The following is an 18,663-nucleotide window of genomic DNA, read 5'->3' on the forward strand; positions in this document are numbered from 1 at the left end:
ATTTTACACACACTGACTAGGGTGTGAACACAGGCTGGGGTCTGGGAGGGATTCAGGAGGGATTCTAGAAATGTCCTGTGCTACTTTGTTTTTCTGTGTCAGTTTTTTTTTTTTATATATATATGTGCATTGATTTATTTACAGCCTGCACGTCTCCTGTACAAACGGACCAATTTGCCTCACAATGCTACAATAAAACAAGCCAGCTCTAAATGAAATGTGTAACTTATCCCAGGCTACATCATATAACCTATTTCAATAAGCACACTGCAAGATAAAAGAGAAAAACAGAGAAGGAAACGGTTTTATTGATGCTGCTCAAATCCACCTGTGCCACGTGGAATAATACTACTACTATTAATAATAGATATATACTCTGTAGAGATATTTTGGGTCCACACATGTTTGTGTAGCCTACCATTTCTGTTATTGTGTAGTTTGGCTGCTTTGCTATTTCAACCTGCATCTGGAGATGGTGAGGCTCTCTCAGGTCAGTAGCATACCAAATGAAAAACAAAACAAAAAACTTCACTGGAACAATACACACGTCCCCCGAACCATGACAAGCGTACCGAACGAGACAGATTTTTTTAATGAACCGTTCCACCACTAATGTTTAGCATGACAGCCAAAAAAGATTGTTTCAGTCTCATCAGACCGTAGAACAGTGACTATGTCTTTATAGGCATTTCTTTGTGCATTCAAGTCAAGAAATAAATACTAAAGAATAAAAAGTTACTGACATATTAATATTTCAAAAAATAATTGTAGACTATATTTGCATTAATGTGAGTATGGTGAACTCTAATAACTGCAAACACAAAGCAGAACCTCATCCTTGACATCTGCAGATCATTAACTATAAATCAGTAAATTTCAGTTAAATAAAGGACTATTTCTTCTAGTCATATATTATGTCAATTAAGTTTTCTTAAAAATAGTGTTAAAATCTTGTCTCATCTCTTTCTCGTGAACCCAATATCGTGTATTGCCTCGTCTCATGAGCTGAGTGTATTGTCAAACCCTTAGTGAACGTTAATAAGTCTGCATAAGATGAACACAATCCATACAACATTAGCTCTGGGTTGGTAGGGCTGTTTGATTATGGAAAAAATCATAATCACGATTATTTGGGTCAAAACTGAAATCACGATTATTAAAACGATTTTTTTTTAAACTTTAGAAACATGCTGCATTTATTGGCCATTTCTTGTCCATTCGGCCTAATTCATTTTCTCTCCAAGCAGCAGCCTTTTATCTGCTTCTTAACGCAATGTGATATTAGTGCTGAGCGAGTTAAGATGATAGTTCACACATCACATCCTGGTTTTTAATAATTAGTCAGTAAACTCAGCATCACTCTCTACCTCGCTCGACCACAGCTAACACAACACAGCCTGTAGCAGCTTACTGACAGAGCAACTCTGCTCGCTTATTCTGTGTGCGGACCTTTTATATAATACGGCGAGGTGGAATAAAGTTGCAGTATTCCCGCATTGAACAGCAGTGTGACGAGAAATGACAGCAAACTGCAACAGAGGCTAACATTAGCTGCTAATCTCTCCTCCGTGCAGTGGACACAGACATACAGGTTGAGTTGTCACAACTTAACTCATTTAACAATTTAATCTGCATGAAAGAAGATAATGTCTCGTCCTATTTCCCTTATATCTCCACATTTGATATCGTTCATATTGTCACTTTTTGCAATATTAATGTCTTGCACGTTCATATCTAGATATAGATACGATAATTATCTATCATTCAGCCCTACTGAATTAGGGCACAGAACATAAGTTATCTGCCAGAATCTTGCTTATAAATTTAAATAAGACATGACCCCCTGTTTGACTGAGCCCAGCACTATAAAACTTTGGCCAGTGACAATTGGGGGATGTCCAGATGAAAGTAAAGGGAAAAGAAGATGCTTATATGATGTTCTGGCCAAGAAAGGCCTTGTTTTGGCTAGATAATATGCCCAACAGCAGTGCTTTGGCCTTGATGGAACATGGTGCTTCTCCACTTGCACTCTCATGTCTACAGAAGTGCTACAGTGGCTGGCAAAGACATGTTAGCTATAGATGCTGGTGCAGGGCCGGGACTGCTGAGCTCAACTGCTCAACTCTGCCAGCCTTGGCTTTGGCATTGAGAGTGGATCTGGAGGCTGCACTGTTGAAAAAGTTCCTGGCATGAGCTGTGCTCCAAAGGGGAAGAAAAAACAAAAAAACAAAAAACCTCTGGCTCTTGGGACATGATGCTCTGGCACAAGGTAGGACATTGCATTCTTCACAGCTATGCCTGAATGTGCTTGGTAAATAGATTTAGCATTCTAGCTACTTTATCACTGAGGGTCATAGTAATGGATGGTGGTAGAAAATGATATACAGTACCAGTGAAAAGTTTAGAGTCTAAACTTTAGATGCACTTTCTCATTCAAGGGAATGGGAAGGTGTATCGAAGCTTTTGACTCGTTCGGTACATGCAGAGATCATTAAAAAACATCATACATCTCAATATGTAAGCTGTGATTAATGTGCAAAAACACATTATACCTGGTCAAGATAAAGGCAAAGTTGAAGGTTTGCCAGTCCAATTCTGAAACTCTACACAGCAGTCATTACAGACAGAGCTCAACTAACTCTAGCACTCATCAGTTAACAAACAATAAACCATTTTACAGTATAAACTCACAGGATCAGAAAACAAATATTTTCTTTAGTTGTTCTCCAACCAGGTGAGTCAGGTTAAGGGTAATTTTAGCAAATCATCTATCCTGCTGAAGTGCAATTAAAAGACACCATAACCCTGACAGATGTGGTTCTGGACTGACCTTGTGCTATGACCTCCCGAAAGGGGTCAAGCAAGAGGTAAGTTTTGCTGCTCAGATCAATAACCAGTCAATAATCACAATGACACCTTTACAATTCCAAGGTTGAAACATGCAGTGTTATGCATCAAATGACTACCTTACATTGTTTAAGTCATAAGACTGTCCTCTAATTATGGGAGGACAATCCAATGTTAATGCGACCCTCATGGCACAATAATATAACACAGTTTGTTGCGACTAAATATATGCCTGGTATGATGATGTTAAGTTTCACTTTAGATTTCCATATATGGTAAACTACATTAGATGGATTAATTGGTCTAAAATAATAACAGTCAAGCGTGATGATTTCATTTCAACAGGGATGGGACAATGATTTAGTGACACAGACACATATATATATATATATATATATATATATATATATATATATATATATATATATATATATATATATATATATATATATATATATATATATATATATATTAGGGCTGTCAAACGATTATTTTTTTAATCGAGATTAATCACAGAATTTCCATAGTTAATCGCGATTAATTGCGTTTTGAATTGCATGTTTAAAATCCTGTTATTTTACATTTCAAGGCAGTTTTAAGCCCATAATGTAAAGCATTTCTTACCAGAGTGTCTTAACTGGGAATCAATCACGGCTCTGCTGCGACTCCCACACTCCAAAATGGTACTTTGGTGGAGCTGAGGCTCGCTTGGCTGCACCTGGGTGTTTAGCGTGGAGGTGCTAACTCAAACTCGATGTACTCCGGTGGTAGCTAAACTCCGTTTGACACAGGTTGCATTTTACTTTTGACTTGTCAACTGAACCGTCGAAGTTTTTTAAAGTTAAACAAGCCGTTCAAAAGTCCAGTAGCTCTCTTACTTTCCATCACCGCGGTAGGTTTACTGCAGGAGGCCACTTCAAAGCATAGCGCTACAGCTAGAGGAGCTGAGGACAAAAAGCCTTGCAAAATTAAAATGCGATTAAAAAAAATTAACGCGTTATGGATTGCATTAATCTAATCGCGATTAACGTGTTAACGCTGACAGCCCTAATATATGTATATATATATATATACACACATTTTAAACGTATATTTAAGTTTCAAAACTTAGTCTGAGGACAGGGTCACACCTTCAGACTTTAAAACTACTTATTAAGATTAATTACACAGATCTACGCATGTATCATATTTTGTTACGGAAGTACTGCATGGTTGTGATGCAACAGGTATGCCAGCTGTATACATGACTGACAATCAGGCTCGAATGGTTGTGCCAATGACGTGTAGCAGCCAAATCTGCCATTTCTGGCTTCTACTTCTGAAGCTTTTTCTACCTTTTTACCATTATGACCCTATTTGCAATGAGTGACAGCTCTCTCCACTGTTGCACCGATCAAACAGCTTACCTTGGATAGAGAAATGGGTAGTATGTATGGGTAGAGCGTGGTAAAATGTGAATTACAGATATGTGCTTATATGCACGTGTCAATTTAAAATGATTCAGATTTAGTAACATACACACGGTCAAAATTGGCATGTGTCATGAATTTATGGTGATTTTGCATGCATACTCATTTTATGCGCAAAGTCCAATTCTACGCTCATATTAGTGAATGAGGGCTGTTGTCTTTGAATTATCTTTTACCACATTTGACTCTGATTGATTTTGCACACAGCAGCATGTAAAGGGGCTTAACAATTCAAGATTTGACAGGCAAAGCAGATTGAGCGGTCTCTACCTGCATTGACTTCCAGCAATCTCCTCTTCTTCTGCTGTCTCTCCTGTTTTTCACGCTCAGCCTTTTCCTTTGCTGCCCGTGCTCTCCTCTGTTTCTCCTCTGACTCCCTCTGCCTCAGGTTCTCCTTGAGTGCTTGCTGTGGGCGGAGAGAGAGAGAGAGAGAATGAAAAAAGAAAGAAAACGATGGATTGCTAAGTGGGGTTAATTACAGTAGTGTAAAGCCTGTCAAAGGGAAAGGCAGCTGTCAAAGCCTACAGACATCTTTATCAGGCACCATTAAAGTCAGATGCAGCTTCTAGGTTCTTTGCCACTACGGTCTCCCTAGAGACAAACCACCTTGATGCAAGGGACCTGAGGTACTAGAGATACAAAATAATGATGGCACAGTGACCTCGCGAGAAGAACTAGAAGATGCTGGTCCATTCAAAACACATTATTTTCTGTTCATATCTTTCCTTCACATTCAAAGAAAAACATGTATGTTCCTATTCTCAGATATCAGCAAAGCTCTGTTTCATTTATTTTGTTTTTCTCTTAACAGTCTATTACAGAGCCAAAAAACATCCTTGGCAGCATCTCCTTAAAGGACAAAGCAAACAGTGGGAAAACATTCTCATGTTGAAAATGTATGAAAATGCAAGGATTGGCCACTGTGGGTGTTTGTTATTGTATGTATATGCATTAGGGTCAGTAACATAACCTCAGTATCACCTGGTGGCTACTGTGAGAGTTTTGTCCGGTCACTTAACAGCAGGCAGGTTTTAATAGCAATGCTACCTGCAATGCAATTCAATAGTAACAGGCTGTAGGCACTGAGGTGAACCCAGCTTACAGGTGCTGCTGTGTGGGCAGATGTTGATGTCTACCACACTACCCGCAGGTGTAAACAAAAACATACATTTAAAACCGGCTGAATTTGACAGACTGACTACATGACACCAAAGCAGCTAGATATAGTTCAACAAGAATAATTAGCCTTACTCAATATATTGTACTTATTAAGACTAAACCTGGTACTTATTTGTAAGATGACTTTCAAAATTACAGCTTTAAAATAAAATGGAATGCCTTGTAAAAATACAAATTAGAAACCATAAGCCTTTTCTCTTCACCATTTAATTACTCTGATTGGAAATTACACTCAAATGACTTACATTTGGGAAGAATACAGTAAATATGAAATAATTGTATTAACTGTTACTTCTTTTCAGGAAATGCTGTAGGTGTTTTCCAACCAATTCATCATTTATTTTCCATCAAGCCTTTTTGTTCATACAGCACAGCAATAAAACATGTGCAAAACCTGAATAAACGTGATGATAATTTTATAAAAACAAAATATGCAATCAATATGAGACAACTTTAACCTTGACTGACTTTCAGACTTTCAAAGTGACATTGTTTCACCATTGTCCTACTTTACCAATAGATCAGAGTTTTACTGGTACCTTGTATATTTTCACTAGCCAAAAATGATAATACCGTACCTCTTTTTTCTATAATGTTTAGTGATTTAGTCATTGTATACATAATACAGAATAGTGAAGTTCTCTTTGAATCTGGCTGTTTTCCTTTACATATGTATATGTAATCTTTGCACAAACATAAAAAAATATAAAATTTGGTAAATACTGAATTAGTTAATGAATAATGTATAATGTACAGTAGGCTTCTCCATATTTTGTATGAAGCCAAACCGTTTAGAAAACATTGAGAGAAGAGAACAGAATTTATGATGAAACTATTTTAGTGAGTATGGATGATCTTGATAATAAACTCTAATAATAATTAAGAACTGAGACAACACTGACAGATCTACATAAATTAACTTAACAGTGAGAGAAAGAACATTGTTCACATGTTCACTCCAAGGTCCTTGAGTCTACTTCTGCAAGTCACCTGTCCACTACAGACATGGAGCTGAACTGTAATGCATGAAAAGGAAAAAGGCAGAGGAGGAAAATGAAATGGAAATTAAGAGTGTTGTCGAGTGTTTGATTTTTTTTCCCACATACCAGCATGAAACAATCAGAAAATAGAATTTTACGTTTACATTTCAGCTGCTCGCTCTCTTTTTCTCTCGCCTTTTTAAAATGAGTCGGAAAGCCGACAGTCCAGCCTCACTTTACTTTTAACGCAATCAAAGGAAGCGAAATATCCACCTCTCATCCTAAATTGTTGACCTATGATTCAGATTGAAATTTAACTGGGCTCGGACCATCGGATACGTTAGACCTTGACTTTGATTCCTTTTTCAACCACATACTGATCATAGTTTGCCTGCATTTAAACCATAGGAACCCAGTTTCAGTTTTAGGCTTAAGGCCACTGTCTCTGTTACTAATGGTGCAAGAATGATTATGATGGAGTTTGTAGTATCACATGTCATTCACTGGTAAAATACAAGCCCTGAGACTGAAATAACTTTTGTACAACATTCAGCAAACAAACAGGTCTTGGGACAGGAATGTCTCTTAACATTATTGACGTTTTTAGAAGTTGATGTAGCCAATTTCCAAACTTGTCAAAAAAATTGCAAGTAATTCTATTCTGCCTGTCTATGAAGAATTATCTTATAGGTATCATATCTACCGTACATCAACACTGTGGGTACAGGCGCTATACTCTCTGTGCCAAAAGGTTATTAAACTCATACAATGGTGTCGATAGCTCAATAATGCCACAGCCAAGAGATGGACTGCATATTATTTAATAAAGTGCTAGCATGATTGCCATCCTGATCAATAGTCAGTCACTTAAAGCAAGAGAGTCTGAGCTTTTATCAAACACCCAACCCCCCGCCCCCCACTGTCGTCTCCCCTCCTATTACATTATTCACACGAACCGGCTTGACAGGCAGGTCAGTGGAAGAATAGTGTTGCTGAACCAACATGAATGGATGGACACGAAAACACACTAAAAGAACTGTGTAGTGTAGAAGGATTACAGTAGTACAATAAAGACAGGCAGTCACTTACTGAGGCCCACTGACAGCCTCTTATTAAGTCTGCATACAAGTGACCATTGTTGGAAATGAAATAGTCAACTAGAACTCAAAACAATTCAGGAAAGTCAATTCAGCATCAAAAAGCCACTTTACATAGATACAAGAATAGACACCTTGAATAAACACTCCAAATTACTAATGGTAGGGGTGTGAGGGTATACAATATTCAGTCTGATACAGCTGCACTGCTGGTAGCATATGCTTGAATCCTGCATTATCTAAGGCCAAGTGCAGCTGCATATGAGCAGTCATAAACACTTCTATGTTCACAACAACAAATGTTCCACCTCTGCACACTGTCACCTTGACCTTTCCACTAGAAAGAAAAAAAAAAAAAAAAATTCTTACTTATGAATAGCGCTTACAAGAGCACAAGGAGTTTGTAGTCTGTTGGCAGCTCAGTTAACTTTAAACAACATACATTGACTCACATAAAAGAGACAATGGCAGCTGACGACACTGATGAGTGCCCGTCAGTGACTTTATAGGTATTCAGAAGAGAGTACTGAAGAAGAGAAGAGGTCTGAGATGAATACCAAACAACTGATATTCACACTGAAGCTTTTCAGAGCTCTATTTTTAAATGAAACCAACTCCTCCACAAAATTAACTTTGATTTGATGGAATGACTGTCGGTTGCTAGTGGCAACCGGTGACTCACAAATGACTACATTCTTAATGGGCATCCAATTAGGCAGAGAGAAATGTGGAAAAAGAAAAGGGAAGAACAAGAGTTTTGACACATAACACGTTTTCAATAAGGAACAATTAAGTGATCCCAGGTTATAAGTGGACAGATGTGATGAATGTCTAATATGAGTATTTCTTCTACTTTTCACTATCAAGCAGGTCTTCTATTCAATTACTTAAAGATAATGTAAACATTATTGCACTATAGCAAACAAGCAACGTGGTCACCACCACTAATTCAAACAATAATTTTATACAGACAGCAACCTAGTCTGTGGTCAAATCTGTTACATTTAGCCTCACAGACCATGAGTATTAAAAGCATTTCACAATATGTCTCTAACTTGTAAAAGAAACACGATTTGTCTTCTTTGTTTTAATTTAAAAAAACATGGTTATCATATGAATGACAGCTGGATTATGATATTAACAGACGAAGGCCAACAATAACACAGACTGTCTTATGATTTAGCTTTTAAAAAACTGTGTGGCAGATGGTTTCAATTATATGGCTATGCAGATACACAGAGGAAGTCTGCAGAGGCAAAATGACATCTTATTTAAAACTGAACCCTTTACTACTGCCAGCAGCCTGGGAAAACAATGATTAGTCAATAACGGGTCAATACAACAAGTGGGCCTGTTTAAGAGAGGATCACTCTTAAACTGCACAAAGAAAACAGAGCGGCAAAAGAGCAGGTGAGACCATTACTTCAAAAACAACCTTGTTAAAACAAAAATGAGTATGATCACAGCCAGTGGAAAAGGACATACTGTTCTATCATATCACAGAACCAATAAGTGATATATATTAGTGAGAAGAATAATAAAAGCATAAAATGAAGTCCTTATGGACATTAACTAAGTTTAGACACATGTAAAAGTTCATTTTAAGGACAGGTAAGGTGGGTTTCAATTGTATTTAAATCTGAATTCGACATCAGACAATAATTAACATAATACTGAAACTAATTACAACTGAAGGGACACAGATGTTTAAGTAAGTGAAGAAGAGTGTGGAATGAGAACAAGATGAAGAGTCATGTATTTTTTGTATTTTGACAAAGCATACATTTTTACTGTAATATGGAGTTAAAAAAGAGAGGAAAGGGGACAGAGAGAGAGAGAGAGAGAGAGAGAGAGAGAGAGAGAGAGAGAGAGAGAGAGAGAGAGAGAGAGAGAGAGAGAGAGAGAGAGAGAGAGAGAGAGAGAGAGAGAGAGAGAGGGAGGGAGGAATAGAGAGAGAGAGAGAGAGAGGGACAGAGTTAGAGAGAGAGAACCAGCTCTCTGAGGAAATTGCCCTCTGCTCTCCTTCATCACTGCAGGTCTGCTTCCCCCTCCTCTTCTCCTGGATGTCTGCCATTAGACACGCTCAATTGGATTCCTGTCAGATGTGCGGCCTCGCCCTGGGTCTCCTTCCTACGGGTGACTGAGCATGCAGTATGTGTATGTACACGTGTGTGTGTGTGTGTGTGTGTGTGTGTGTGTGTGTGTGTGTGTATGTCTTTGTGTGTGAAAAAGCTAAGCAGCTTTTCCTATAAAAAATTGCCAACACAAAATGACACACAAACACACACAAACAAACAATACACACACATTATGCGAGCGCAATACGCGTGTACGAGTTCAAGGCTCAGTTCACTTCAGGCAGTGGTCTAGAAACAGCACGCACCTATTAGCATGGGCCTAGGCACAGCAGGGTAAATGCTGACACAGATTTGACCGAGAGGTTATCGTACTGAGATTTACTGTATGCCTACGTTCATTGACCTAGCCTTGGCTTCTCCCAAGATATGTCTGTGTGAAGTGACCATTTAAACGAATTGCTGAAGGTGTAAGCTGCTTACACCTTGACCTATCAAAGGGGAATAAATAGCTACCTTGGGAGTTTTGGCCATATAATACTAGTCTTTATAACACTTGGCTTCTTAACCTTTCACTGGCAGAGTCATTAACTGTTGTGTTTGGTCAAAACATAAATGCTCCAGCAAAACTCATGTCTAACTCATGGAGCTAAAAAGAAATTCATATGAAATTCATGCCAACAGCAAATATTATCATTATTAATTTGCATTAAATTGATCTATCAAAAATGCTAAGGTTTGTATCATTCTGGTTAAAGAATATAATCTATATTACACATATGGAGGAAGGAGACCCAAGGAGAGGCCGCACATCTCACAATCCATATGTGAGCACCGCCAATGGCGTGTTGTGGCTATTAAAGTTAGGCAAAGGAGCACAGCACACAGAAGTCACAAGATCAATAACATAGGTGAGAAGAGTGAGAAAAAAAGGTACAGCCAGGCTAAAAGCAATGCATCTAGTTTTTTTTTTTTTTTTTTTTTCCCTGAGTGCCTGTGTGTTTCTTCAATGCCTTTGGACACTGTATGGGTTGTTACTTCCGTTTAAGGTTATAGACCATATAGAGAAGTCAGGTTATCAGGATGTGTGGGAAGTGTAGGGGTATGAATTTGACAAAAAACAACTTTCGCAATGTAAAAAAAATGTTCTAGCTTTATGTCATAATGCTAATGTGGAAGCTGATCACTGATTGTGTAATTTGAACTTGATGGCTTAAACAAGGTCCCCAATCAGACTAGGGAGTCCTATGTTTCAGTATATCAACATACGCTGTATACTGTCATTACAATTACTGAGACAGCTAGTCCTTTTATTCAGTTTTTACTATAAAACATGTCTGGATAATTTCCAAAATACTGATGTGAGAATATTTTGGTTTAGTATTTTAGTCTTTATGGCCTTAATACACCAAGCACGGATGCAGCGTGACATGTCTGCTGCACCCGAACGTGTCCATTATAATCAACTGAAGCTGCTACACTGATAATGGAAGCCGTATGCACCTGCAATAGGAATCTCTATGCTCATCTCCATCTTTATGTGACTGTTTTTTTTCTCCTCTACGTGTGATTATGCAGCCCTCCAAGAGGTAAAAAAACTATAGAGAACTGTGTAAAAATTTGTATAATATGTTTAAAAATGATTAAAATGAATATCTCAGGTGCAAAACACCAGTGCAACCTTGTGTTTTATTTTTTCATTGCCCATTAAGATAAACCAAACACATCAACATTCATCCATGATCCTGTATCTAAAATTATCGAGTTAATTCATTCAAAACCAGTTAATATAGTCTACACTTGGAAACCCTGAATAACCAACTGAGTGACAACTGAGCAAAACTGAAAAAGTGGCTGGAACATAACCAACAAAGACACACTTGATGTAGCAGGTAAAAATTAAAAAAAATTAAAAAAAACCCTGCTCCACCCTGCCTACATCATGTGTCATTTCCATGTATGATGTATTTCAAGCACGGATGCACTAATGCTCTCGTTAATTAGACATTTCAATCAAAATATTTGACTGCCTGTCTTTAGAAGTCTTGTTCAAAAGTCTAATTTCTCTGACTGGATATAAAGCAAACATTGTGTACAGAAATAGAAAACATCAAAGTCAGGCACATATCACTGTCACTCAGGTGGACAGGGAGAATATTAGGAGAAAGAAAAGGAAAGAGCACTAAAAATGATTAATCATATAAAATTGTGATTCAAATGAAACATTTGTATTGCAGGTGGGGTTGTCTACACCAAAAATATAAACCAGAAATAAGACAGGAACAAAATACCACCACCTACTGTAGGTCTCTGGAAAAAAAATGCAATTGTACAAACATTTTTTGGAGAAAAAGCAAATCTAAAACTCAACTAATGACTGCGCAGAAAAAAGGCAAAGCGGTATGAAATCCATTTTTGTGTGTGTGGTTCATGTTAAGTTGGGGGCAGGGCAGGAACTTTGTCAGGCTAATTAGCTACTATTATCTGTCGCGCCCAGTGGCCTGTGCCACTAATCCTGCTGATTAAACACAGTGGGTCTCCACAGCCCCACAGCTCACAGTCGCACCAGACCGATAAGGCCACAGAGCTCAGTGATGACATAAATGTCTGGGTGGGATTGGACTACATAGGACTGGCACTGTTCTGTGCTTTGCACTATACCACAGGACACTGACGTGAGACTAAGTTAGTTGAGCTTCTGTCTTGATACAGCCAATGAATAAAACAATAAAAGTTTATGAGTTTCCAAACGCCCATCATTTTCTTTCAGGATTTACTGCAGTTCTTCTGAAAACCAATTAAAAACTCTGCCTAACCATTCATTTGTCTCCTTTTTCTATTCAGGGCTGTTTATGATAAAAAGCAGTCCTGTCCACAAATTTGGTAAAAAAAAAAAAAACAACTAACTAGAACTGCTATTAAATTAAACTGACGGTGCATTAATCCAGTAGTTTATCCATTGGAGTAAAATGCTGTTAAGGTTTTGCTTACATCAGTAACATTTGTAATTTATAAAAAAATGTTATCCATAAATAAAAAGTATTACTGCATATGTGCTAATATACCCAGCAAATAACTAATAGCAATTACTCACAAAATAGCTGATTACATAAATAACTTGGATCTCTAAGACCTCATCAAACTCATTTCTAATAAAGTAGTGTTTCTAAGCATTACTTATAATAATATTGGATGGAAAAGCTATCAGCCCTGAAAATACCATTGGCCAATCAGAAGCCAGTATTACAGTTACCTGTTGATGATTAAACATGATTATAGCCACATTAATCACTATCGCCTTTTTGTATCTTTACTAAAGGAAATCAACTAAAAATAATCTTTTGCATAACTCAAGAACCATTCATTCAATCGACTCCACACATGGCGGGTTCATGGCTGTGGACTCAAGGGAGTGCCATTGTTGAATTTGCAGCAACCTGGGCATGCAATATGTTTAATATTAATTAAATAATGTAAATAAACCAGCAATCAGTGAGCTGCTCCGCTCTGTGCAACGGCAGGGCAAGGCTAAGGTTGAGGGCTCTGCCGACTGACTGCTGCATGTCAGGGAGGGACCAGAGACGAGGCGTGACATGAGTCTGAGGAAAGCGCTTTAAAAAGAATAAAAGTAGAGAGCGAAAACAGAGCTTTTAATCATGAATGGACACTCTCAGGCCGTGCCAGACAGAAAGCATAGCGTTAAGCGTGCTAAGCAGATCAGCAGAAGCAGTTTGTGACTACACAGGAGGCGTTCAGGAACATTGTTGTGGATAGGTCACGCACATTTTGGAAGCACTCAAAGCCCAATACACAATGGCTGTAGTTACACACATTAAACGGTGCTAACACTTCCAACGGCAGTTCAAAACTAGCTGGTCTCATACTTCCTGAGACAGTGAAGCATGAAGCACCATTACAAATACAGCATACATTTTTTTAAGCAAACAAAGCATGAGCAGCACATTTAGCAGATCAGACATACCAAGAACCAAAACCTCTATTACATCACTGCTGCGCCATTGTTATTGTCAAGTAAGAAACAAACCTGACCCCATGCTTTTTTGAAGTGCAGAATACTCACAGTGAACATGGAACGGAAGTTGCTGAGATCAGTGAACAGCTCCTCCACAGAGGTCTTCTTGGGATCGATGGCAAAGTATTCCAACACGTTCTGATAGAGCGTCTCCATGTTGCTGTGCATGATCACTAGCTTTCCATACTGCTCCTGTGCAACCTTGCCGAAGCAGTGAGGATGTTGGTCAAGGTAAAAAGTGGATCCATGACACAGTTGCAACTGGTATAGTTCAGCCAGAAATACAAAACTTGAGAGGTAAAACCTAAGGAGATCATACGTGTTGCCGTAAGGATCTGAAGTCAGTGGTAAACTGTGATGTTGCCATGAAGAGCTCTGATACTGTCAGTCAGGCTACTGCTACAGTGTGTGCTCGCTGGTGTGACCCCTACAGCAAAAAGCATCTGTGACTTATGTCTGGCTGCTGCTGGCAAAGTGTGTTGGTGTGTGTGTGTGTGTGTTACATGCACAGTATTATATATGTGTAATATAGCAGTAGACCTTGGGTGTTGTACACCACTCTCAGACTACACCTCCCTGCTACACTCAAAGTTCAAATTATTTTAACTTCAACCCTGTCTGCCACTGACATTTCAATGCCCATCCACTCAACATTTATTCAGCTTGAATTTCCCTAAGGCCCTTGTATACACAACAGATAAATCATATAAGGATGTATCGGGATGGAACTGAGGTCTTGCCACCCAAAGCACAGCTCAATTGGCATACCAACTGCACAGTAGACTGTTCAAACCTAAATGTATGTTGTGGACTAACTACATGTCCCCACACAAATCACACAACACATGCATTTAAAGGTCTTCCTGGTTAAGCTAAACAAAGTAAAGGACAGACCGGCATGGATGTCTTTGCATGATGAAGATGTGTCAACATGAGCTTGAGAGGTGTCAGTGCTATAACAAAGTAAGCGAGAACATGATATTACTAAAACACAATCTGCCGCTACCATGGCATACTGTCTATTTATAAAGCTAACAAGCACAAATTTGCTGTTCAAAAATATTTCATATACATCCAGCATTATTAGCTTTTTATGTATTTATTTGTTTTTAATCGCCAACATTGTATTCTGAGCTGTCTTCACCACATGATGCTATTCAGTGAAGTGCTGTGAATGATGTTTTTGCTGTCCACGAAAAGGGAAGGAGTACGTTTTTGATGCAGGAGAAAACTATAAATGACCTTTTACAAAGAAGTCAAGAAGAAAAGTCAATGTATTTTTTTTTTTAGATCAATAAAAAAAAGTGTCCCCATAACTACCAGTCCTGCTAATGACCCCCAAGATCCTTGTCTTGTGGCAGATAAGAGGTAACAGTGTCTCTGTGTGTGTGGTATCACAAGAACGTGGACAGCCTCTCAGGCTCCTATTGTGCCCATTCATTATAGCTCATTCGATGGACTTATTTGAGGTCTGGCCTCAGTTGAATCTGGCTGAGGAAATTACGATCTATTCACAGCTGGGTAAATGCTGTTCAATAGGCACCGCTCCCAAAATTGACTTGTCAGTAATATCTTCCCAGGGCAGGAGCGGGGGGGATAGAGTCAAAAAGGTAGAGCAGGTGAGGGTAAGGAAGAGAAAGTGAGAGAGAGACATAGAGAGAGTGAGAGTGTGAGAGAGACAGAGAGAGAGAGAGAGCGAGCGATCGAGAGAAGAAAAAGCTAATAACCACATTTGACAAGTATCATGGGGTGCAAAATATATCCCTTCTCTATTCCCCCTTTGCTGGTTTCTTCCCTTTTCTAGAGCAAGCAGTGGACTACCGCGGCTCATTCTCAAAGATTCACACTTATTGTTCCTTTCTTGCTGCTCCTTTTCTCCTTTCTCTCCTCTATTCCATCATCATTATGTCTATCTTTTTTTTTCATTCTCCTGTTTGTCTTTCTTTTTTAATCTGCAAATCTTACAAACATAGCTCATAGCTTTAAAAATGCAACACTAGAGTAGACTATGAGTCACTGTTTACTCTGTGGTGCATGAAATCCAAGTGGAATTTTCATTGTCAGCACAGTGACAGTCTGGGCTTCTCATGTTTAGTTGGCGACCATCAGTTATGTTAATTGAAGTAACAACTGCCAGCTTCAAAAGCCACTGTGTCTAAAATTTCAACATGATTGTATCAATAGGCTTCTTCAAGATCAGCAAAAAGAAAACTATAAATGTCATCAACTTTGACTTTGATCTGGTACTTCTGGATACCCATGTGACATGGATGATTGGGGGCCTTCAAGGATATAACTGAGCAATGTTGATTAAATATAAGTTTAGTATCTCACTCAATGAGAGATAGTTTGTAGAGAAATTGGCCATTTAAGTTTAATTCCATTATACAATGACTAGTTTGCCATTGTGGATTTAAAATGCATTTACAGTATATATGACTATGACTGAAATCATTTGGTTCTGAGTCAGTCAAACACATTGCTGTGGGAGCTTGTAACATTTACTTCGTCTAACAAAATTATACTTTCAATTTATACTGCACTTATATTATATATTACATGGATTTGCAGATTATGACCAATAATTAGGCTACTAATCAAATCTGTTGCCATCCAGTTATATGCAACAAAAAAGGTTGACCACAGATCTTTGAATCTTGGTGGTTGTAGAGTGAGTGATGGATTCCAGGTCCAAAGAACATGTGCACATGTTGGCGTGTTGAATATATTTTATAACATTTTATAAAATATTTGTCGGTGGCACAGTCATGATGAGTGTGAATACATATCAATATGTGTGAGTGTGTGTGTGTGTGTGTGTGTGCGCCTCCAGCTGAATTTGGATTTGAAAATTAGAATACTGGTGTTTTGTGTTTAACTTGTGCTATTTTATCTACATTTCATTTTATTAGAGTTCAGATAACTTCAAATTTGGTGGATTTTTTAATTAGCATTGCTGAGATAAGACATTTTGTGCAAGGCACCTGGAATTGGAAAGCAAAGCAATAAAATGACAGAGCTGTCAAATCCATTTTCAGTGAACCTTTCTGTGTTGCACTCAAGTTCTCTGTTCTACTACAGTGCAAGCCATCACTGCCCTAGCCCCAAGGCTGTTGATCAAAACTACATGAAGGAGGCTAGGTAAAGGGTGTATTATTGAACACCTGGTCTGAGACATAGATGTCAATCTGATCCAGTAGGATTGCATCAAAAGACAGTGAATAGTTAACACTGCTGCCAATCAGATATGGACAACTCTCAAAATGTTGACCTGGATAAAACTGACAATTTATCTTGTTCTAACCTCTCTCATTTGCATGATAATAACTGAGATTGTGAGAGAGAAAGAAATGGACAGACAAAGGAGAATTTGTTTATAATTATCCTTCTCTAACCCATCTCTTCATTTTGAAGTTGCTCCCAGTGCAAAGAGCCTTTCAAGAAGCAAGCTGATGAAGAAACGCCACTCATTATTTGCACAAAACATCAATCTGACAGTGGGAAGAAAACCACATATAAAATAAAGGTGGGGGAACAATCATCTTCTCCTTTTTTCCCCCTTCCTTGTTTTGTTTTAACAGAATATCATACCGGTTGTAATAGGTACGGTATATTATGATATTCAAAACCCTCTACTGCTTATTTACATGAGCAGGGGGACACTTCCACAAATTTAATACAGCAGTGTGAGTATATCTAAAAGATAAAGGAAATGTGTTTAATTGGGTGTTTGATCAACCAAAGACTAGAGATTTTCTTCCCTTTAAGCCATGAAACCTGATGTTTTGCTGGCGTATGCACAATCATAGTAATGAATATAAAGGTATACACCACAGTTCAGTTCTAGTAATACTCTTCTAACTTTTACTCTGTTTCTTTCATTACAGGAAACCCACTGGTGCATGCATGTGTAAAGGATATAGCCATTTTAGTGAAGAACATGTCGTTGGGGTCATCAGGGGAGGAGAAAGTCTCCAGGTCTCTCTCCAGCTGCAGCAGCTGCCTCTCCATCTGCCTGAGGCTCTTTTCCAGATTCTCTGCAGACACTGACACACATCCACACACATACACGCACATTCACAAAAGCACAGAAACACACCCATGTGCCAGGAAAATGTGAAGAAAGAAGAAGAGAGAGGACAACTCAATTACAGGTACAATCAAATTCATTATTATATTGAGGCCCTGAAAGAATAAGAGCAAAACAACATACATCCAAAATATTAAAAAAATAACAGAGAAAATGAGAGAGAACCCAGCTCAGTTGCAAATAATGCTTATTAGAGGTTATACTGTGCCAGAAATACTATGGAAATAAACAATGTCTAAAGAAAAATAAACCTCAAGTGAAGGTACGTTCAATACAGAGCTTATTATTCTGTTTATCTCTTATCTGTTCATGTATGTGTTGTGAACAATTATGACTACACAAGAATACGATGCTCCTTACTGACAGACATCTCGGAACCAAATGCTCATTATTTTTACTTATATAATTACAGTGTGTGTGTATGTGTGCGCGTGTGTCTGTGTGTGTGTGTGTGTGTGTGTGTGTGTGTATGTGTGCGTGTGGATTTTCAGCAACAAAACCCAAGCCTGTAATTGTGAGGGTGGCTGCTGAGGTAAAAAAATGATTTCGACACGCTTCATCATTTGTCTTTAGTCTTACCAACAGGTGCACAGATCATGCGGGTGGGTGAGCAGGGGAACACTGAGCCTAACTTTCTGTTAAGTTGGTCATGGCTGACACTTTAAGCTAGTCACTGAATATAGCATATGGCTTAAATTACCGTGATTAGACCCTGCTTGACAAAAAGGTATAAGCTGCTTATTTTTAAGTAGTTTCAAATTTCCCCTTGATCCAAACACATGCTTTACGAGAAAGAAAAAAAGCGAGAGAACTTCAAGGTAGCTTAGTTCTCACTGAATTTATAATATAAATCTCATTTTCTGATGGGAACATACCGTTTTGGACAAACACCT

General features: G+C 38.3%; 1 protein-coding gene across 1 annotated transcript in view; it reads right to left on the reverse strand.

Moving 5' to 3' along the window:
• Positions 1–18,663, reverse strand: part of LOC128376055 (protein diaphanous homolog 3-like) — a 170,171-nt gene that overhangs the window by 62,055 nt on the left and 89,453 nt on the right. Inside the window, exons 23-25 of the mRNA XM_053336388.1 lie at positions 17,602–17,726; positions 13,729–13,893; positions 4,587–4,722 (exon numbers count right to left, since the gene is read on the reverse strand). Coding sequence (XP_053192363.1) covers positions 4,587–4,722; positions 13,729–13,893; positions 17,602–17,726 — 426 coding nt within the window. The remainder of the gene's footprint in view (positions 1–4,586; positions 4,723–13,728; positions 13,894–17,601; positions 17,727–18,663) is intronic.

The sequence above is a fragment of the Scomber japonicus genome, chromosome 1 (assembly GCF_027409825.1).
Source record: "Scomber japonicus isolate fScoJap1 chromosome 1, fScoJap1.pri, whole genome shotgun sequence".
Taxonomy (NCBI): Eukaryota; Metazoa; Chordata; class Actinopteri; order Scombriformes; family Scombridae; genus Scomber; species Scomber japonicus.